The 23,965-nt window shown below is 44.5% G+C and overlaps 1 protein-coding gene across 6 annotated transcripts in view; it reads left to right on the top strand.

Annotated features, from left to right (window-relative positions):
- nav1a (neuron navigator 1a) overlaps positions 1–23,965 on the top strand; it is a 91,499-nt gene that overhangs the window by 8,715 nt on the left and 58,819 nt on the right. For 2 of the 6 annotated variants that reach the window (XM_034088061.2, XM_034088058.2), the window contains exons 1-5: positions 1,784–1,952; positions 2,984–3,159; positions 6,505–7,394; positions 7,970–8,061; positions 17,878–18,687. In XM_034088061.2, the coding sequence (XP_033943952.1) occupies positions 6,511–7,394; positions 7,970–8,061; positions 17,878–18,687 (1,786 nt within the window). In that variant the 5' untranslated portion in view covers positions 1,784–1,952; positions 2,984–3,159; positions 6,505–6,510. Of the gene's footprint in view, positions 1–1,783; positions 1,953–2,983; positions 3,160–5,843; positions 5,993–6,504; positions 7,395–7,969; positions 8,062–17,463; positions 17,648–17,877; positions 18,688–23,965 lie in introns of those variants that run through there. The other 4 variants (XM_034088055.2, XM_034088054.1, XM_034088056.1 and 1 more) reach the window with 3 other exon arrangements.

The following is a 23,965-nucleotide window of genomic DNA, read 5'->3' as shown; positions in this document are numbered from 1 at the left end:
GTGAGTATTTGGAGGTGAGCACTTAAGTGATTGTAGTCCAGCATGAAGGGCATAATGTACTGTATGTGGGGGGGAAAGAGGCGGGGGGGGGGGGGGGTTGCAGTCAGTGTGCATACTGTATGTTCTGTACTGTATGTGTGGGGGAGGTGCTGCGCTTGTTGGACTGTGTCCTAATACAATGTATTAATTAATCATGATTGGCTGATCAGTGTATGTATTTATTTGCATACTGCGTTTTATTCATTTGTCTCAAAGCTGAGACCTCCAGACCAAGTCCAGTGTTAGCGCAGCTGGTCGATGCCTGATCAATATGTGATCTGCCAGAGAGCTCCCAGGCTGCACTGCAACATCAAGACTGCAAATGCCCTTTACGGACCATTCAGTCACATGATCGATTGACACACGACACACCATAAGTGAAAAACAAAGGTCTCAGAAATGGCCTGTTAGCAGTCTCTCATGCGGCTGGAAGTACACTGTAAAAAAAGGAAAAGGACACAAGTATTTTATGACTTGTGTATCACAACAAGCCAGCACAGCAGAAATGTGAGGAGAGAGAGAGAGAGAGAGAGAGAGAGAGAGAGAGAGAGAGAGAGAGAGAGAGAGAGAGAGAGAGAGAGATGAGAGAGGAGAGAGAGAGAGAGAGAGGAGAGAGAGAGGCAAAAAATCAATCCGAAAGTCAGCAGGTTATTTTCTATTCAACTCTAAACAAACATATTGTGAACTAGAATGGCACATGTCAACATGAGTGAAACATAATTTGTGTATCCACCTCATGAAATCAGATCTGCTCCAAAATGGTGTGGCTTCTTCCTTTGACGTGTGACACACTACCAAGCCAGTTGTTTTTCTGTAGTCCTGCTCTAGGACAAACAAACCAGACTAAATACTTAACCCTCCTCGTGTTTAATATCTCAGTGTCACACTTTCATTCCCCCGGCGTTGCACACAGAACCACTGAAGTCAGCAGTGAGTCTCAAAACAGAAAATGTGCAGTTTGTAAACGGGATCTTCAGGTGGATTGGCTTCATGTGATGAGATGTATAAAGCCTGTGTTCTATGAGGATGGATAGACGGACCGGGGAAGCTCAACTCAAGGTCAGATATGGGATTTATTACATTACTATCTGTTTGTCTGCAACAGGAAAATACATCAACCCTATTTCAGCCTCTCCTCTTTTATATCTCCCCATTCCTTCTTTCATTGGAGGTGTGGGACTATAGGAGGGATGGACGGCTCGTTCCTCCTTCAGGATGCTTAGTCATGCAGGCATGCACACAGAGTACGGACACAGATATAGACATCAGGTCTATGTGTGTGTTTCTGCACACTTTCTTTTGCTGTCAGCAGATCTTTCATGTCCATTCCCTGTTTTCTTTGCGTCTTATTTTATCCTGCATTTTCTTACCACCACTTTAGACTTTAAAAGCCGGATGATGGTTTTTGGCTTTTCCCATTTGTGGCTACATCTGCTTAATTACCATGTATTACTCACACTACAGACAGCCATGTGTGAGTGTATCCCGCCCCCCTCACCTAAACACACATACACACACAAACCACACTCATCCAGCTAATGGACCAGCCTGTCTCTGCTTTTGCTGGGCTTATATTTCATCTCAAAGAGGGAGGGAGCAAAGCCAACAGGTCCATTACGAAGAGAGAGAGAGACGCGAGAGAGATGGGGAATGTGAGGAGGGGAGGAAAACAGAACGAGAGGGGCGGGGATACAGTTGCAGGCGTACTGCGGCAGCGGCAGAGCGGCATGACGTGAGAGAGGGGAGGAATGACAGACAGAGGAACACACCGATGCACATGCTTGCAGCTCAGAGGCCTGCCAAGCAGAAGTAGAGAGAAGCAGAGGCAGGTGGGCGAACTCAGCAGCATACAGATCAGAGACCCTCTCACTGAGACTCTCTCGCTCACTGCTCTATCCTGATGCTAGCAGGGGGTGAGTGCAGCTGTGGTTCATATTCCCAATGTATTTCTGCATTTGACCATGTGACTGTTGTTGTGATTCTCTCCGTACTTGTTTGTGTGAACCTGTTTCCTCTCCTTCTCCTAATGCTGCTCAGAATGACAGTGTTTGTGAACAGATACGCAGTGTTTCTAAAGGATGCTCACTGTGATATCACAATCAGCAGAAATGGCGGTAGAGTGGCAGAGAGAGGTTAGCAGAGAGAAAGGCAGAGCTTAAGTGGGATGAAAAGAGGGGAGAGGGGATGATAGAGGAGGGGGTATACCGTAACCAGGGGTGACGTGATGTGATCAGTCTGAGTCAGCATTTGAGGGTGCTGTAGGACTCGGTGCAGCCTGCGTAGCGTACTATGGTGTGAGCGCAAGAGGAGTTGAGAGAGAGAGAGAGAGAGTTGTAGTGAATCAGAATAGAGGGAAACACATGGCGATGTTTTTGTGGTTTATAGTCTGATTAGGCTCTCTCCTGTTTAGCTCGTGTGGGTGGTTTTGTTTGTCTGTCTGTGCTGCGGTAATGAGTGCATCTGGAGTGGACGTGTGTGCCTCATTTTCCCATTTTGTGAGTGATTCACATGCTCTGCAGAGACCTTGTGAAACTCCTGCTCACTTATCCATGTGGTTGTACTGGGCTTCATTGAAAACCTCCTGTTGTCACTATCGCTAAGTGGCTATCCTCAGTGAATGAAAGCTATGCAAGGTAGGACATCAACACGTTGTGATGAAAAGGATACCTTTACTATGTTCCTCTGCCACTGACAATCTGGAAATACAATGTTATTAGACGACTTGATGATATGTTGTGGATTCATTTTGGGATGACAGAATATGTGTCATTGTAAGCTAAGGAAATTTCCACTCACGTTACTGACTCATAATAACAACGCATTTCTTTGTGCGTGTGTAAAATGATGAGAAGACTGATTCCAGAAAAGAAAGTGACTTTAAAAATGAGTCACATCGTTACGGTGGCCCCGGATTGGCTAAAAGTGTTGTGTCTGTTTGTCACAGCTTCCTGTCTCGATGAATGGTGAGGCACAGTGAACCAATGGGAGGGCAGCGATGAGGATGCAACCGTGATCCAGGAAAAAACAGCCCATTGTTTCCCGGGACGTTGCAGAAGTGTGACCTTCCTCCTGAAGGCTTTTGCCGCTCGGCCACTGAAGGAGCCGTTACTCCATTGACAGGTAACACACTCGTGAGACAGCAGAGCTAGCACATGACATTTCATAATAAGCCGTGAGCTTCAGACGTGGTTATCTTTGTACTGTTGTGACTTCTAAAGAAAGATGTGTATTTCGAGGACTCCTAACAGCACTTTGGTTTGTTTCTGAACCTCTTTATGTGGCCATCAAAGTGTAATATGATGTCAGAAAGCACATTGTGGCTGTTGTGTTGGACGTTGTCACTATGAAGGTGATAACATTTATTTATTGTAGACTTTTCAGGCTGGGTGACACACGGAGACACTCACAGGCGCTGCTGATGTCCTCCAGTTCACAGACAGAGAGGCCTGTGTTGCCAGAGCATTTATTGATTTACGGATGAGTCAGAGGGTTTTCATCACAAGGCCCGGAGTGCGTATGTGTGTGAGAGAGAAGGTATGCATTTGTCTTTGATCAGAGATACAGTAACTGAATTCAGGCCTGGTTGGTCATGTGACATAGGGGCTAATATTATGTAATAAGATTAAGAAGGTAACATCTTATCCCTGCTGCCCCGCTATCCTTCTTGTTTACGCCTTCAAGTAGAAACTGACCTGCAATCTTTTACGATCAAGTGAAGATTTGTTGTTAATCACCTCAGTTCAACTCCTGGATATGTGGAGACGGATTGTAAATGATACAGGATAAGATTAGTGGGACATAAGAGTCCCTGCTGCTGTTTCACACAGCGTCCAGCAGATGTCAGTACCATCCTTGCACACCGATTGAAGTAAATGCTCTGTATTATTCCGAACATTTGCTTTACCGATAGTTATAGCATTCACTTGTGACAACTTAAACGTTTGTGTTACCATGTTTGTGTCCTAATACATTATAATTGTTGTCTATGACTGTCACAGAAACACTAATGCATGTTATATTATTAGCCAAGAGGCTCGCATCTATAGTAATAAACAAGTATTAGTAGAAAACAAATATCCACTTGATTAATGTTTTTTAATAATTGAAAACAATTGATCAATCTTTAACTCCTAAAAAAAACGAAAAAATGAATTTATCAAACGCGAATTTCTGGAAATCTCTGATTTCAGCTTCTAAATATACTGCTTTTCTCTTATATATATAAGTTTAATTTATTGGGGTTTTTGACTGTTGTTTTGTGGAAAACATCTTTAAAAATGTAGAATGTGTTCTATGGACTACATGTTTATTCATACTCTAATGTTGTTCTGGCAGACAAGTCACAAGCAGTTTGACCTATTGTGAAAGTGTCAGACCAACAATCTAACTATTGTAAATGCACTTATGTAACAGAGTCTTTACCTCCTTTAGTCTGAACACATGACGCAGACATAATACCCTACAAATGTCACACGCTTCAGCTGTGAAATATCACTTCAAATTGATTGGACAGATTTGAAACCGCTTTCAGCTGCTGCTTCCAGTCAACAGAAACGTCTTATTGTCTCTTTCTGTGGATATACACACACGGGCATCCCCACCGCCAGCTGAGCCTCGGTGTGTCCTTACGTGGGCGGCAGTAGTACTGGTGTGACCCCGCGGCGTCCCCGGGGAGCGGCCAATTTCCATACAGATAGAGCCAGAGAGCCAGAGAGCCAGACCGCACCTGTGCCCCTGGAATCCTTACAGGAATTGTATCAGACAGACAGAAATTCTGATGCTTATCATTGACTAACCATGCTGAGGGAAAGGGCAAGAGAAACAGAGATGGGTGGGGGAAGAGGAGGAAGAGGAATTTAGGATGAGGAATGAAGAGAAAGCAGGATGGATGATCTGTCACTGTTTACCTTCTGCTGCATCACTGCTTCTGTATGCTCGTGTGCAGGTCTCCATTAGCGATTATCTATGATATAGAGCACCAGTCCGTGGCAAAAATACAATCTCCATTATCTGTGTCAGTATGATATTACAAGTAGGTGAAAGGAATGTGTCCTATAATGAAGCAAACCTTTCCTTTTATTAGAAATGGGTTTTTTGGGCCTGTTTTGAGGTTTTGTCTATGAGCAATACTGCGATTAGATGCTCCCCCGTATAATCTATCATTTTATCCTCGTGACGCTGACGGCTTAATTCGACACAACTCTAATTTACTAAAGAGAGCTTTCAAGAAGTCTTCTGGCAAAACAAGTTCTGCTATTTACGAAAGGGCAAGTAGGATTAAGCGTTAAATCCTCTATATTTGTGAGTATGTGTAATTATAACAAAACATCTACTTATCTTGCACTGATTCAAAGCAAAAGTGTTATACAGGAAGTATAACATATACATTATATACATACCTTTGTATGCATACGTATCTATATACAGTATATGTTTATAAACGGGTTAGACGCCAGACAAGCTGTAGACACACCCCTGCACATCTGGACCGCAACAGCAACAATATTTGTTATTCAGACGTTCTTGAAACACTCGCTGAAATATGTTTTCGCAGTTATTTTTTTATGGAAAAGCTGGTCATCAAATGAAAAAAGAAAAAGGTTTATTTATGTATATATTATGTATTCAGGCATTTTCACAGACTGGGCAAAGATTCAAGATGCTGTGACCCTTCTGGTTCTACACAAGCTGTTTCTTCCCTTTTCCCGTCCCTCCCTCCCTCCCTCCCTTCCTCCCTCTCTTCCCACCTCACAGCCTCTCGTCCTATTTCCCTCCAGCAGAGCAGAACCAAGTAGTTTGATTATACGTCATTAAGAGTAATGTTTCACTTGAATAACACTTCGCTGCGGTCTGTGTGAAAGAGAAAGGGAACTAAGAATATCAAGCTGACTTTTAGATTTCTTGGGTTTTTCTGAGAGGTGAACTGTGAATATCTGGAATCATAGCCAATCAGGTGAGAAATATCTCATACCTCCTCTGAAGCTCATATATGTTAGAGAGCAGTGTGTGGCGAGTGCTTGTGGGTGTGTATTAGAATTCATTAAATGCAGAAAATCAGTTTTCCGAGAACATAACGCTCCAAAGGCAGCTGGGAGATGTTGCTGTGAGCATGTGAAGCTGTTTTTGTTTTTTTGAGCTCCCAGCAGGCACATTTGATCGCGCAGACGCTTCATGCCGTGCTGAAAATAAGCTCAACTCGTGGTTTACAATGACTCAGTTTGTCATATGTGTTCGATTCACATGCTCACATACCAAGGATTTTTAACCACTCAGTGTTTGGAACAGTACGTTCTAGTTTAATGTTATTGGATTAAAATGTAATTCGATTTGAAGACAGTGTAATTAACCTTTAAATTAATAAACATTGCTGACTGATACTGTTGTGGATTTAGTTTGAATGTGAAGAACTAGCGTCAGTGTTCAACATTTTGACTCATAGGTGTTTCTCTCCCCGTGTGTCTCCAGGTCAGAATGAGTGGGGGCGTCAATGTGAAGTCGGCCCCCCGGGCTCCTCCCACGTCAGGGATCCCCCTCCCTCACAGCCTGTTGCCCTCCTCCCCCAAAGCAGACACCCGCCGTCGGGCTGGAGACCTGCCCAGGCCCTCAACACAGACCCCTAAACACACACCCACACACACTCCCACACACACACCCAGGCACTCTCCTTTACTTTGCCCACGCAGCTCTGGCATCCCCGGGCCCTCCTCCAGGGACCCCAAGAGAGACACCGGTCTGAAGAGTCAGCTCTTCCAGCGAGTGAGTGCTCTACCTGCCCCCCAGGGGTCCCGCTCGGCCTACAACAGCCCGTTGACGGAGCGCAGGACACCACCGCAACACTCCAAAGACACACTGGATCTGGGGAAACTCGCCCCGCCTCAGATCCCCTCACAGTTCCCTCATGACGGCAACAGAAACACCCCCCTCCCCAATAAGAACCAAACATGGGGGACCAGCAACCTGCGCCCCCCGCTGCAGTTCAGGAGAGCAGACAACTCCAACTCCCAGGCAGCGGGGGGGGTCACGCCACAAAGAGAGGAAGATGCTCCAGAAAACCGACCAGCCCAGTCGAACAACGGTAACCTCCGGCCCACTCTTGATCTAACCAGCTATGAGCACGCCATCAGAGGTCGCAGTGACTCCACCAGCCAATCAGACGAGGAGATGGACACTCCTGAGGATGGTAGTCCGGCCCGCTCTCCCTGTCCCATGCCGCTGCCACCAATAACATTCACCATGCCAATAATGTCCAAGATGGCTGTTCAAATGCTGGGTCAACGTCTACAGGAGGAGGCTGCGTCCACAGAGACACACACACCCAAAGTCAACATGGCCACTGTGGCTCCCTTCAGCTACAGGTGAGTGGTGGTACAGCAGTCCATCAACACTTTGATCACAAGCTACCAACGACGCCCCTAATCGTAAAACCATTCCCTTCTCTTGATGAATCTCTCCTCATAACACTTCATGATCATTTCAATATATGTTTCAATGATAATGATCCAAAAAGATCAATCCCTCTTATATCATGAATCATCAATATAAGTCCAAATAATGAGTTATTGTTTCAGACCGTGCAGCCGCAATCTGAAGTGTGTCGTTGAGTGTCGTGTTTTAGCGAAGAATCAATGAAGAATGAATCAGTCAAAGCATAACAAATTATTCTAAAATGAATGCATTACTTACCGTACTTTATAGGATTAAGAATGAGAAAATTCACGATAACACCTTAAATGATTTTCTTTCAAAAAGATGGAATAATATACAGTACTTTGTGCATTATCAGTATTTCTGTGTATAGGATTTGCATTAAAGTAACATCAACGTGACACACATTGATTGAGAGTTCCTCTGCTGTGTGTGTGACTGTAATCAGAGGTTTGATGAGTGATTTGCATGAGCAGTAACAGGAGTGTGACGGCTGTGTGTACAGGCTGCATGCACAGGAGAGCAACTTTACAGTGGATGAACTGAGTGACTGCTCATCTGGATCCATAGAAGTCTGCTGTGATGACCTAACACTAGGTAAGACGCACGCACGCGCACGCACACACACACACACACACACACACACACACACACGCACACACACACACAGGGGAATGCAGGTATACTAAGATGATACTCTTTAGCACATTTTTCAGAAGCAACACACTTTATTTTTTCTGTTTAAATATTTTTGCTCTTTGCTTCTAGTCCAGTTCTGTCCAATTGACATCAGGGTGACAATGGATACGGATGCGTAAGCGTATACCTACATTCTGTCAACCAGACGTAATTACTGCGGCATAAATGACGTCAGAAGGGCATGCCGACTTTTGTGTCTCTTTGTGAACCTTGAAAAGACTCAGTGGGGACTCGGGGACAACCATTCTCTGTCTAAATGTTCGGTCCCTCCCCTCCCCATCAGGCCTCAGGAGCCGTGTCTGTTAGGCGGTGTCATTTAGTGCGTGTCTCTTAAGAGATGTAAAGCAGAGAGATGGGCTCAGGATGTTAAGATGAAGGAAGGTGACAGGGTTGATGTGGGTCAGTAATGGGATGAAATCGGGCACTTCTCAACTCGCTGCCAATGAGTATTATTACAGTATATGCACATTGATTTCAGCTTCATCCAAGAGCTGCCGAGGAGTTTAAACCCTTCCTCCACTTCCACTTTCTCTCCATCGTCTTTCACGCTCCTCTCCAGCTTCATTGACCTATAAAGCCACAGTCCCAGCATGACCTCCTCTCCATCCTTTTGAGTAATGGTTTCCTCTGCACCCACAGCTATGGTCGTGCTTTGTGGTGGTCAGCGTGAGTCGAGGGATGTGGGCAGGCTTCAGAGATATGACTTTATCAGTGGCTCAGTGAATCATTCTTTGTGATGTGGTGTCAGTGGGATAGGAGGGGACCAACTGCCTGGCTTTGACACGTGCAGCCCTGACTTGTGTGTATTCAACTTTAATGGGCAACATCTCTGAGTTTATACACATCTGGCACAATATCTGTACAGTTTTTACATTTTTCCTGCACATTAGATTTTAAATTAAACAGTGACAATGTTTTTACAGTGTTAAAGGGTGTGGCTATACATATATATATATTATTGGGTTAACACTGTAAGAATCAACTTGCTTTGTTATACACCGTCGCCAAATGTAGGAACAATGAGTACTAGAAATACCACAAAATTAACATTTGTTCCTCGTTTACTTATCCCACGCTCCCGTGAATCCTTGAAGAAAATGTTTTATTACCTACAAGCCTCAACAGTGAACGATGAATCAAAAATCAGGAGAAAAGTCTTGAAGTAATTGGGCGGCAATGTTTAAAGACACCATCTCATTTACCCGGTCGTTTGCTCAATGCTCCCCAAACACATGCATTTTCATTCTTTATGGGTACGTTGTTTCAATAAAGATGTTAGCGATGATCCATTCGTTTGGGGAGTAGTGAGCATATAACAGTATAAATGAGACTTGAATTATGTGGATCAAATTGGATTAAATAGTAATGTTTGGGCTGGATTCCAGAATATCCCTTGAAATTGTGAAACATTTTAGAAAAAAGCTCACTAAAGGATACCATTACTATATTGTTATTCTCAGAGATAAATCATTTCGATACAGAAAACAGAGAATAGCATCAGATCAAAATAAAACACATAAAATGTGCCTTTAGTAGTAAATGTAAATCTCTAAAATAAAGAAAATTGCAGCTATTTTCTCACTACAACCTCCTCAGCCAGTCGTGGACCTCGGTATAACATTGTTAGTGGCTACAACTCCGGCCAGTTCAATGAAAATGTTTCCCTGTCGTAATACTTCATAACTCAACTGTACGTACACAGTATATTCAGACATGGTATTGTAATATATTATGTCACAAGCAGTTGCCTTAACCGTTAAACTTGCTAGTCCCACCATCGTGCCTGTCTAAAAGTGTAGCTACCAGAATAGAGCTGTTTGCAAATAAAACAAACTTTTAAAAGCTTTTTTAAGGTTAACACCAGCAGGTTGTGGAAAGGGGGGGAGGGGAGCTCGTGGAGGACCAGCCCCTGTCTTTAAACGCCTCTGGCTGTCTTGGGACTGTGGATGTGGCCTTGTAATTGTTCCCTAGAAGGCGTTAGAAACAGAACTAATGTGTCCTAGACTCCTCTGAAGCTGCATTTACATGGAGGGTGGGCTGACACCGTAATGACTGTAATTTAGGGAACGGAGGGGAACAGGGAGGACCGCAAAGTGTAGGGGGAAGGAAAGGAGAAACAGTGAGAGGAGGCCTGATAAGGTCAGTGGGTAAATTGATTTCCTTTTGTTTAAGGAGGGAGAGAACAAACACTTAATGTGTGCACAGTGATAAAAACATTGATGGAATATTTCCAAGCTGAGGGTTCTGGTTGAACTCGAGGGCAGGCCAAGTCAAGTGATATAAGATACAATGGACGTTTATTAACCCCCGGGGGGAGATTCAGTAGTTTATCAGCAACAGGGTAAGAATGAAAAACAGAACAGAACATATTCACACAGATTAGAGATTAATACAATTAAAGATAAAAATCAAAGATACAAATTAAAATAAAATGATATACAGTTAGGTAACTTTAAAATAAGAAATGAATGAAAATGAACATATATTGGTGAACATATATTCATAGTTGGTTATGGTTGACTTGACTGAAGCCAAAGAGTATTTTTCCATAAATTGATTAATTCCATATGCCTACATTAACTCAGATTGAATGAGAGGTATAATCAGCTCTTACATCTCCTATTGGAGCCCTGCATGAAGACCTGAACATCGAATGTGACTGTAGCACCATGTGGTCTCTCCATTAGACCCCAGACCTCCTGACCGTGTGTGTGTGTGTGTGTGTGTGTGTGTGTGTGTGTGTGTGTGTGTGTGTGTGTGTGTGTGTGTGTGTGTGTGTGTGTGTGTGTGTGTGTGTGTGTGTGTGTGTGTGTGTGTGTGTGTGTGTGTGTGTGTGTGTGTGCGCTTGTGTGATAGTACACAGATGGTGTTTGAAAGATAAATGTGATGTGGTCGGTGTATCATTTTCCAGCTCGCGATAGGGGGTAAGACCGGATATTCCCTACAGACACTCTCAAAGTCCGTCAGCTGTCCCTCCTTCTCTCTCTGTTTCGCTCTCTCGCACACAAACACATGGATATGAAATACTGCACTGTATTGCACACCCATCCTCATCTGATATTGACATTTACTGGCAGAAAACAATGGGAATTGTACTTTCCAGGTGTTTGATTTACACTTTATTTTGACAGAAACCGGGCATGTGTTCCTTAAAACAGTAACACTATCTGCAGCAGAGATTTCATGATGTGTCCGTCAAGATCTATGTCTAGCCAGAAATTACATTCAGTGGCAATGGCCCAACTTGTACTTTGTTATACTAAATGTAATATAGCCCAGTCCATTAACGGATTAGAGTATATAGTATATAAGTATAGATTCTATACTTATATACTATGTACTCTAATTTGAAAGTTTGCTAGGTGCTGTAACTAAAAACTTCTGCTTTCGTGAGCATTATAATGTTCAGTTTTTGTTAAAACTGTGTCCGAGACATGTTGATTAAACTTAAGGGTTATTATGGAGGCTGCAGTTTGAATATCATAATGTGTTTGTAATTTTGAAGATTTTCAATGATTTTCAATGATTCAGCATGCAGATTATAAATTATATTCCCTTTTTAATTCCCCCGGCCGGTCTACTGGATAGCATTTTGATAACCCTGCTGCATCTACTAGTGCGTAATCCTCTTTGGTCAATCTAATCTGACAGACATATGCCGAGTTGGCGGTGGACATTGGTGAGTGGTTTAGTAGATTTGGAAAGATGATCAGACATAAAAGTGGACTAGATTACAAAGTCACCCATCACCAGGAGTGAGGCAGTAATCACTATTTAGGGTTTAATGTCATGCTCATTTGACCCTAACTTTGACCTGTCTGGAGTTCTGTTTGATGGGTAGACATCACATGAGTGTGGGAAAATGAGTGCACATGAATGCACATAATCCATACCTGAGCATGAAGGCACCCATTGATATATGTGGGGAAAGAACAAGTGGAAATTTGCACATGGAAGCTTTTCATTTTCCCGTTGGTTTCACACGCTGAGCCGTCCACCCGTTGTGTGGCGATGCACTGAGACAGAGCTGCCACCTCCTTCTTCTCCCTCCCCCCAAGGACAGTTCCTTCCTTCCTCTGTCTGCATTAGATAGAGTGAGAGATAAAAGAGGAGAGAAAGAAAGGAGGGAGAGGGCTGAATTGAGAAATGGGTGAATGAGTACACACACTCAAGATCCTTTTTGACCTCTGGGGTGACTCCCAACCAAGGGAGTGGAGTTATGGAGGCAGTCATGTGTGTAACACACACACACACACACACACACACACACACACACACACACACACACACACACACACACACACACACACACACACACACACACACACACACACACACACACACACACACACAGGAATGCAATAACAAAGACATCTATCCGTCAAATTAATAACCCATGCAGATTAAAGCAAACACTCGAACACGGGCGCTGACTTATTGGCTCAAGATTCCTGATGTTTATTGAAACATGTTTCCTTAATATATATAAATATAAGATTTTAAATCACATGCTAATGTATATCTTTACTTTTGCAACAGCGGTTTTATTTCTGCCGACTAAAGCACAAATCCACACACTCGCACACGCTGATGATATACATGGCTGCTGTATGCACACCACGCTGTAACTAAGCAACCGGCCTCTGCAGCACAGCATTTTGGGATACCCCTGGGAAGTGTGCTGAGAATGTCAACAGTGAGGGAGCAGCTACAAAAAGCGATACCCTTTAAACACACACAAGTAAAATGCATCCTCCCTTCTCTACATTCCCTGATGTTGTTCCAGCCCTCAGCTGGTTGTGACTCATGATGAGTGTGTGACACTCGCTCTGCGGGAGAATGGTGTTTTTGTTGGATTAACATTTGTGCCTCCGGAATCAGGAGTTGGTTACAAGTGACACACCATTACCATGGATAGCCTTTAAGTGGCTGAACTGCCCAAATGCTTAAGCCAGTGAGTCATGCTGCGCTTTATCACCAGAGAGAGAGACCACCACAGTCAGTGTGTCACTGTTGAACAATCCCCTCTCTTTTCACACTTACATTTTTGACTCACACCGGGAAGCCACGCATTGTTTGCATCAGGTTGTCGCCTAAGTAGTTTGTGTGTAAACAGGACATTAAAAGCCATGTTATTGTGTGGGTGTAGTATCATAGTGTGTGTCACCGTGAGCCTTCCCCTTGTTCATGTGTGTGTCATGGTCTGGTATTCATCCTTGGTTCCTGTGGACCCTATGCGCTAGCGTGTTAACGGACACAAGCAAACGTAGCATTAGCGGCGAGGCGGTGAGGCAGGATTTCCTTTCTCTGTCTTACAGGCTTCCTCTGCTCCTCTGGCACACATACAGAGATCCTTCCTCCTCCTCCACCTCCTCTCAAGTTCTCTGCATTATATTTTTACATTCTTATATTCCCTCTTTTCTCCTTCCTTCTTTTCCTCATCAGTAAGGCAAGGCAAGGGCAAGGCAAGTTTATTTATATAGCACTTTTCAACACAAGGCAATTCAAAGTGCTTTACAAAAAATGAAAGACATTACGAAAATGGCATTTAAAATCAGTCATTTAAAAGAAAAGCTAATAAAATAAACATTAAATAACATTAAATACACACATGCATTTCCAAACATTTGGACTACCTATGTTGCAAATGTATTATCTTTTCAATTTACACACGGCATCTATTGCACGTCTGTCCGTCCTGGGAGAGGGATCCCTCCTCTGTTGCTCTCCCTGAGGTTTCTCCCATTTTTCCCTTTAAACTGGGTTTTCTTTGGAAGTTTTTCCTTGTACGATGTGAGGGTCTAAGGACAGAGGGTGTCATATTGTCATACTGATATTCTGTACACACTGTGAAGACCACTGAGACAAATGTAACATTTGTGATATTGGGCTATATAAATAAACATTGATTGATTGATTGATTGATTGATAAAAGAAAAAATACATGGATAAAAGTTACAGTGCAGTCTCAGATATGAATAGTTCAATTAAAAGCAGCGACAAAAAGAAAAGAAAAAAGTAGCATGCAGTATACATCTTTCATGGTGAATGCTCCATCTTGTTGACTCGCTCCCCCTTTCTTCATCTATTCTGAGTCAACTTTTTTTTTCTTATGTACTTGGACGCAAATCAGCAAAACAAGAGGGAGTGGGTGAAAGTGAGAATGCGCGCCATCTGCTTCGTGCAATGGGAATCGTTCGTCTGCAGGTTTACGTTGCTCTGATACAATTAGTTACATCAAAAGCTCTCGCAGTACATTTCCATTCAAAGCTGGAGAGTGGAGACACTGTGTGACTTTGTACACTTGCATATAATGCGCCACACAGTGTCTCTGTGTGTGTGTCTTAGTGGCTACCTCACATGACTGCTCTGTAAATATAGTGGCCAATCTGTTCCTAACTGTTTAGAGATGCTAGGGGAAATTAAGTACAGAAACACCCTGCCTCTCACTGCCTGCCTGTCTCTCTCTCATTCTATTTAACTCTGTTTTCAATCTATCCTTTCATACCTGTATCTCTGTCTACCTGTCTCTCCTACATTTACTTAACTTTGCTTAATAAGTGTCTTTATAAGTGTATGGAACTGTTTGCCCACGTCATCATGGTACATTTCCCATGGCTTTGACCACTTTGGTTTACCCACAAACACATTAAAACTCACACACACACACACACACACACACACACACACACACACACACACACACACACACACACACACACACACACACACACACACACACACACACACACACACACACACACACACACACACACACACACACACACACACACACACACACACACACACACACACACACACACACACACACACACACACACACACACACACACACACACACACACACACACACACACACTTCTTTTGCATACTAAATGTGTGAGTCTGTATGAGATGAATGTGTTGGGTAAGTCTGAGCACTGGCACTCATCACACTCATGCCAGCTCTCTGATGTCAGGCCAGATTGCTCAGGTCAGTCACACACCCTGCACAGACAGCATGCTCTGTGTGTGCGTGAGTGTGTGTGTGTGTGTGTGTGTGTGTGTGTGTGTGTGTGTGTGTGTGTGTGTCAGCTTAACAGCGAAGACTCAGAGAGAGAGTTTACATCAGCCATATATTAAAGTGATTAGACTGTGGAGCCAGAGAGACGAGTACTTGAACAAACAAGTAGCTGTGTGCTGCCAACACACACTTTACCTGTGTGTATTCGTTCTTTCAAGAGCACTGACGCGTGTCTTTTCCCATGTGCATCTGTGCACCACACAGACCTGCCTTGTACGCGGCCACTCGCCTTAATCCCTCATCAGGGAGGTATAAGAACTGACAAATAGCACCTATTAACCTTAAATGACATCCCTTACCCCCCTACTGGCCGGCTACCTGCCCCCAGAGCCCCCATAACTGTCACAAACAGCCATGGCCTCTCTGCGGCAGAACCTCCTCAACATAAGCCCTTTATTAGAGCTAGCTGCTTCTAACTAATGGCTTCGGCCTTTACACAATGAAACAGCCAATGTGTGTCTGTGTTTTTGTCTGCTACTGAGCTCCTGTATTACACACACTCATTCAAGGTCTGATGGATGGACGTTGTCATCATTGGGCTCAATTGGCGCCAGTTTGGGTACTTTTGGAAAATGAGTATCTAATACTGTGTGTGGACTTGGAAAACAGGACATTGGTTGTTTTCGCTCTGGTTGAGAGTCAACCGATTTATGAAAATGTAACAGAACATGGCCGTAAGCCCAGCATCCTGCTTGTTTGAATACTACTGCTAACAGTTTGAGACCTGATAACATCACAGCTGCAGGCTATGCTGCTTGCATACAAGAGAAAGTGCTCTAATGGTAAAACGCCCAGAGCACAAACACTCCAATACTTGCAGCAGACAGGATGCATTAAAAGAGAAAAACAACATCTACAGTTATTGATTGTTAATAAGCATTAATGGACTTAAAGTTGACTTTATGCTCTGTCATCGTTTTAACCTGTAATGGAAATCAAAAGACAAAGGAGAAATGACGACAATATACTATTTTCCTGTCCCTCTTATCGGATCTCCACCCTGTTCTGTTTATTTTACGAGGCGTTACTGGAATACATTCTGTAGCTATTTGCAGCAAAGAATCACAGTTGATGGCAAGTGAAACAAGAGCATTATAAAGTGGGTGAAGAAGAGCTCCTCCTGTGTCCTTTGCTGATTAAGATGGGATGTCCAGAGCGACGAGGTGACGTAGTTGACCGTGCCCGAGCAAAGCGAGTCCCTGGATGGGAGCTCGGCCTTCTCTGAGCCTGTCTCATCAATGTGACACGTTGGTGGAGACAGACCCATGCACACACACTCGTACACATGCAGGGGAGGAGAGACAAAAGTATACTGACACCGACACTCGTTCACACACCCCTATATTGTTTTAAATCAGAGGGGTGTGCTTAGATATGAGATTGTGATGAATCTATACCCTGCACAACGTAATGGCCTGTGCTTCTATATTAACTGGGGGGATGGGCTACATACTGTGGGTCTGTAAGAGAGAAGGAAAGGAAAGGAAGGGAGGAAATGAGAAAAGAGCAATGAAGATGAGTTGAGAGGTAATATGATGCAGGTGGGAGGGGCAGTGGTGATCATTTGAGGCCTGCTAGCTGCTAATTGAAGCATAATTAGTGACTGACACATCTGGTTGAGTAATATGGATGTTAAATGTGTGTCCTGTTCTCCTCCTCGAAGCTGATCCTGCAGTCACGGCTGTTTTACAGATCATTTGAATCAGCTTAATCATGGGTGGGCCTCTCGTGATTAGGGCACATAAGAAAATCTGAATGAGAATGGATGAAAAGAACAGCTAATGTGATTATGACTGATTGAATGTGTGTGTGAGTGTGTCTTCATTCTGCTTCCAATATGTGGCATGTAATATCATTCACACACAGCTGAGGTCAATATGAAGATTTCTTTGTTTCTTTTTTGACCTTCCTTCCTTCCTTCCTTCCTTCCTTCCTTCCTTCCTTCCTTCCTTCCTTCACTGCTGTTCAGCATAACCCGGCATCTGCGGTGCGCGTTTGCAAGAAGGGGAGAGATAGATGATTGGCGGATGAATCAGCCAGTGGGAGGATAGAGAGCGAGAGACAACAAGAAAGAAGGAGGAAAGAACAGAGGAGTAAGAAAGAGAGGGAGGGTGAATGAGCCAGCGGGGGTAGAGTGAGCAAACCCGTGAGTGTGGAAGAGGTAGAGGGAGGAGAGAAAGGGGAGGGGGGATGTTGCCGCTGCTGCGACTGTTTCTCCTGTCAGTCGGCTGCTGCTTGCCTGGCGAGCGGGAGGGAATACAGAGCGAGAGAGAAGCCGAGAGGGAGACAGAGCGTGTTTTATTCTAGCAGCGCTATTGTGGCACAAGGAACCGCAGACACGCTGTGAGGATGTGGATTTAGGCTCTGGACACAGAACTGCAGATCCATGGATTACCAGCCGTGAGTAAGGGTGACAGCAGCAGCCACTCTAATAACCCACACATCATTTTCAACAGAGGGGGGGAACCCTTATTCTCATAATCGGGGGGTCTGGACCCACTGGAGGCAGAGAGGAGGGGCAAACCTTGGAGTTTTTACACCTTATTTCTAGCCTTTTCTTCCTCCATTTCTTTCAGTCTGCTTGTGTGTATCTCAGTGTGTCACTGATGCTGTTGCTTGGCTCTCTGCAGGAGGGATGCTGGAGGCTAATGTGGCTAACATTAGCATGACGGCTAAGCCCAGAGAGGTAGACCTGAGGTCTGCGGCTGTCTCCTGCCAGGACACATCAGCCCAGGCCATGGCCTCTAGGAAGCCCCCGGCCAAGCCCTCCGCTTTGCCTCAGGGACCCTCACGTCCCTCCAGGTCAGAGCTGAAGGTCTACCGGCCCTCCTCTGGATCTATCCCCGTCCCCAATCCGTCCGGTCTCCGCAAGCAGAGATCATTAAACAACTTGTGTGTGCTTACTGATGCTGAGAAGAAGCTGCACCTGTACCAATCTCCCAACTGGAAGGATGATTCGAGCCGGCCGGGTGCTGGCACCAACAAGCCGGGTCTGAAGGTACCTCAGGCTGGGGGTGGGAAACCACTACTTTCCAGGACCCTTTCAAAGTCTGAACAGTCTCTTTTTCAGGGAAAACCGTTCTGCTCACCGTCGGTGACCTCAAACGGGGGCAAACCAAGTCGAATTCCTGCCCCTGGCAAACCACGGGGACCTTATGCTGAGGTCAAGCCCATCAGCAAGGCCTCTGAGGGAGGCCAGAGTGCTGACACAGACCCTGCAGACCACCACACTAAGGCTAACTCCAATGGAGCTGGGAACACTGGGACTAATGACAAGAAACTAGGGGAGAAGATGCGATGTGCATCTCTGTCAACAGAGGAGAAGAAAGACAGGAAGGGTTTAGAGGGAGAAGATGATAAGAGCTTTCTGAAGGTGGACCCAGAGTTAGTGGTGACGGTTCTGGGAGACCTGGAGCAGCTGCTTTTCAGCCAAATGCTTGGTGAGTCTGTTATTTTATCCGTACTGTGCATGAAAACCTAAAGACTGAAGCATGACACCTCTTAGGACAGGTTACAATGATGTCAACATGTTAACAACAGTTAATTATTGATTAATTGGGCTTGGGAAGGGATAACCTCCTCTACTCCCTCCAGCTCTGACTGTAGCTCGTATCAACAGTGCATTTTAAATGAGTTCAGTCTCTATTGCACCAGAGCATAATATCAGTGTGTTTTTCTAAGTGCTTTTCACTATGCGATAGGGAGAGTCCTCGCTCTGGAGGTGGTGCAAACAAATCCCCATGTTTACATCACTGTAGCAGTCAAACATGCTTAGTCTATATGTGTAAACTGTAGTAATGTGGATGTGTACTAGCTCTGTGTGTCCCACTGAATCTGCTGAAGTAAGCCGTTCCAGAGGGCTGTCGTTGTTTGGTTGTTTATTCCTTAGCTAGCACAGGAGTGTTTTGTCCTAGTCTCATCTGACCCACTGCCACAGTGAGCCATATATATATATATGACCCAATCCAATGCCTCCCTCCCTCCTCTTTCTCTTATGTTATCCTTTTTGTCTCTGACTCCACATCCTGTCTGCAGGGTAGCATATCTTTTTTAATCAAAAGCAATCCACCCATGTATTTATCTATCCGTGCCGTTGTTACCATGTGAACCGCATGTTTCCATGTGGATACCGCAGCCTCAGCATCTCCTGGCTCTAGCCTAAAATCAGCCATTCGTTACTAAAGCCCGTGTGAGTGGGGCTAGTGGGGTGTGTGTTTTCAGTCGGTAAATAAAACGGCGGCATATTGAGTCAGGCTCCGGTCACAGTGGGCCACATATTTAGCCTTGCACACCGCTCCCCCCCTCAACCCCTCTAGTTCCATTGATCTCAGAGCCACTGACAGATGGTCACTACCGCCCCCCCCCCACCACCACCACCTCTTCCTCCTGTTACCGGGGGCAACGTGTTTGAGGAGGGAGGGGAATCTGAAGTGGTGGTGGCATGGGCAGGTAGTTAGCATGTTATCATTCACACACACACACACACACACACACACACACACACACACACACACACACACACACACACACACACACACACACACACACACACACACACACACACACACACACACACACACACACACACACACACACACACACACACACACCGATAGCTCGGTGAATACACACTCTGTCACACACATCGGGGGCGACTGTAACGGGACACATACAAAGTTTCACATCGTAATGGGGTGGGGGGGGTTGGGTATTGCGAGAAAGATGACTTAGTTGGTGACTAATAGGTCAAACCAGGTCTAAATCGGCATCCATTATTCATTCATACACACTTTGTGATTTCCTTTTATCTATTGCTCATTCTCTTTTCATCCCTCCATCTCTGTAGGAGCAGATAGCATCAGATAGAGAGGGAGAATAGTGCAGTGGATCATTATATCTGGCTGGATAGGAGAACATAATGTTGCATCCATCAACGAACCTCTCTCTGTCTTCCTCCTCTCTCCTCATTTCCTCTTTTGCTCTTCACCAGCTTTCCTCCTGCAGCACAGCCTCCAATCACAGCGTGTGTGACCTTGCCCCTGCAGCCCTGTGTGTGTGTGTGTGTGTGTGTGTGTGTGTGTGTGTGTGTGTGTGTGTGTGTGTGTGTGTGTGTGTGTGTGTGTGTGTGTGTGTGTGTGTGTGTGTGTGTGTGTGTGTTTATACACAGTGTGGTGTGTGTATCTGTGTGTGACCTTGTTCCAGTCCTTGCTGTAATGTTGCTGACCAAACCCACGGCGGGAGGCCAGGTAGGGAGGAGGGGACAGACTGACACAAAGAAAGTAGAGAGTAAGAATTGAGATGTATGGGAGGAAAGTAGTAGGGAAGGACTTCGTTCCCAGAGGGAGATAAATGAGAGGGACGCTGGAGTAAAAAAATGGTAATAGCCAATATCCTAATTTCTACCTGGCAACCCAAGAGTGTTCCCTGGCTCATTACAGTCTACCACGAGCTGCCAGAGGCTTGTCATTGAAACTATAGCCAGTGTGTAGGATAGTTGTGAATTTAAACTAACACACACACATGTGTCACACGTTTTTGCATGTGTTTGTGTGTGTGTGTTAGGGGGTAGGTTAATTGTAACTTGCCCTTTAGCTTGCGGCTGCAGGCTCATCTTTTATCATATCTGCTTCTCCATTTCCGAAGGGACGCGCAGCTAATTGGTTTCTGCTCGGTGTGCCCTGTCATAGGAAGATAGATTATGGATGTTTGATGGATCCTTCCCAGTGATCCTTTCCTCCCCTTCCCATGCACACTCCCACCGCCTCCCCATCTGCTTCCTACATACATGAAAGTGATGTGTCACTGTACAGTATGATATCTCGAAAAACTGACCTTAACTCGGTCATAGCCTTTTGTTATTGAAGCTACATGTCAGCGGTTAGCTACAGGGAGAGAAATCTACGCCTGTGTGTTGCACATGTTATGGTGTGTGACAGCTAGCAGCATGCATTGTGACACTGGCTACGAAAATGCTACGACAGTCTGACATCATCAGCTATGTACTTGAAAAGGATCTCTATCTCTGACACACACACACACACACACACACACACACACACACACACACACACACACACACACACACACACACACACACACACACACACACACACACACACACACACACACACACACACTTAAGGCTATATGTTTATCTTGAGAGGTGATTTAAGATTAGTTTCAGTATAATCTGTTTTTCTTTAATTGGACATACTGTACATGTTTCACCGCTGAGAGATAATAAGCTTTTCATTAACTGGATTTAGAGAATTCATTGTGAGTATAGACCTGCAGCTGTAATGCTCCCAATTCCAGCGTGTTTTATAAGATACATTGTTAACGGTATTACTAGCATCAAGGTTAGCCATAAGCGCGGGGAATGATAAACTCTATAAATTCCGCCAATAAAATGCGCCAATGTGAATGGCACCTTGTAAAGTATATACAGCCAGGGTTCCTTAAAGCGCTGTACCTCAGATGTGTGCCACTAATGACACCTCCCGGTCCCATCCAGCACTTATAATGAGGTGTATGCGAGAGGGTAAGCTCCCTAAAGCGATGGCCCTTTCCCAGCATGGGGCCGGCTCAGTTTAGAGAGGATCCAGTCTAAAGACATCGGCAAGCACCCGGATTAGGCCTTGCATAAAGATAATGAAAAGATTCAGCTTCCATTACACTAATCACAGATCTATCACCCGGAAAAAAGCCAGCCACCAAGACTAAAATGAATTAAAGATTAAAGCCCAAATGACATCTGTCTGGATGGAGATTTAGGCATTTGGGGGAGTTTTACTTTATGAAGGATCAGATAGAGAATAGGATTTAGGGTAGAAGATTGAAGATGGTGTGTGGTTTTGGTGTTGGTTGAGCTGTGTCACTGACATGTGACCGTGAAGGCCCAGCAGAGGAGAAGTAAATAACACTCAGTGACACATGAATGCTCATAGAAGTAGCCCTGACTATGAATGTGAGTGTTATTTAAGTGTGACTTTGGAGAGTGTGTGTGGGCTGCTCGTGGGAGACAATGCACCCTCGTCAGCTGTCTGCGGTACAATACACCCTTCAGAGAAATCGACAAAGCCTAAAAAAGAAGAGATACACACGCAGTCAAACCCGGGCTGACACACACGCAGTCAAACAAAGGCAAACACACTCCTGTTCAACTTAACAGCGCTGCAGGAAATAACAACAAAGCAGCTGCAGCTTCAAATGTCCAAAGCTCACACACGCACTTTCGCTGTGCGCCACATTCAGTCACAGATATCCTCTCCCGTCTATACTCCGCTCTATTCATCCTTTTGGCAGTGACGGGGTGTTTTCATGCTCAGTCCTCCATTGTGATAGCAGTGCTGAGTCTCTAATGCGATGCGGGTGTGACCAGAGTGGCTGGTTCCACCCTGGGCTTCGCTGACTGAGGGATTCAGGGCAGCCGTCCTCCCGTCGAGCAGGTGGTGACAAGCGGAATAAACGCAAACGCCCAAAGAAAGTGAGGAATAAAGCATCCCTCAGATTCTCTCTCCCTCTCTTTCAACTCTGATGTGAGTTGACGGGTAGCAGCGTTCTGACACCAGGGAGAGAGCGGAGAGGATATTTCTGGTACAAGTGTTTCACGAGGAGGACAGAGCACATCTCTTTGGTGTGACAAGGATTTTGTCACCAGGAGTATTCGTTAACAGGAAGTTCTGGCATACGCATGTCAAATGATCCATTGTACGTTGTCTGTGTGTTTGTGTGTGTTCACAATGCGTAGTGGTCAGTCTCTAAGGACTTAATGCAGGAGCCATTGCATTAGTGCTGTCTGCTTCCTGACATCCTCTTCCTGAATCATATTAGGACACTGAGTCTTTCTGTCTCATCAGCCTCTACATTACACACCAAACAAATACACACGGTGCTTATTACTAAACAAACAAGTTAATATATTGTTTGATTATATACATTTACTGTTACGCTTGACACATTTGAATGTTTTAAGTGTTCATTACCGTGCATTGTCCCTGCCAAATAAACGATTAAATAAATAAAATACATTTGATAAGTTACTACAATAGGGTGAAGAATAGAAAAGATAGACGTTGGTGGTCAACTAAATCTACCAGGCAATAACAGAAACCTGGTTTATGTGTGGGGCATTTTTTAGATATGATTTGCATACCCTTGTGTCTTTTGATAGGAAATGAAGATGAAGAAAGAATGAGAGTTCTGTAGGCTGTGTTGTTGTGAGGAATGTTTAGTGTTCTTCTTTCTGTTCTATTTGTGTGTTCTGCTAATGAAAGGTCCCAGATAAAGGTGCCCTTTGTTCATGATATCTGCATATCGTAGCTGCTGTATGGAAACAGCGTCAGTTGTAAGCTGGCAATATATCTCCCACATATCTATCTTACAATATGAAATGTGACATATACTTTGGTGGAAGATGTTATTCATGTCAGCGACCCTTAGTTAAATTAATCCACCCGCCATCAACATCAAATGTATATGGTTCCAGTTTCTTAGTGTGTATATTTTTTGTTTTTCCTAACCTTCTATGATATTAAACTAAATAAATGTTGGTTTCTAAGTAAGACAGAACAAGGTATTTGAACCTGTCACTATATTTGAACCCTCTTTCTGACATTTTATTGAGTAAAACACTAATCGGATAACCAAGAAGATAAATCATTGTGTCAACTTGCAGTGGATTTACTTGCTGTCATCAGCTCTACCGTGTCGCGCCTC

This window comes from Pseudochaenichthys georgianus, chromosome 7, assembly GCF_902827115.2.
Source record: "Pseudochaenichthys georgianus chromosome 7, fPseGeo1.2, whole genome shotgun sequence".
In the NCBI taxonomy this organism is placed as follows: domain Eukaryota; kingdom Metazoa; phylum Chordata; class Actinopteri; order Perciformes; family Channichthyidae; genus Pseudochaenichthys; species Pseudochaenichthys georgianus.
This window is presented reverse-complemented; position numbering and strand designations above follow the sequence as displayed.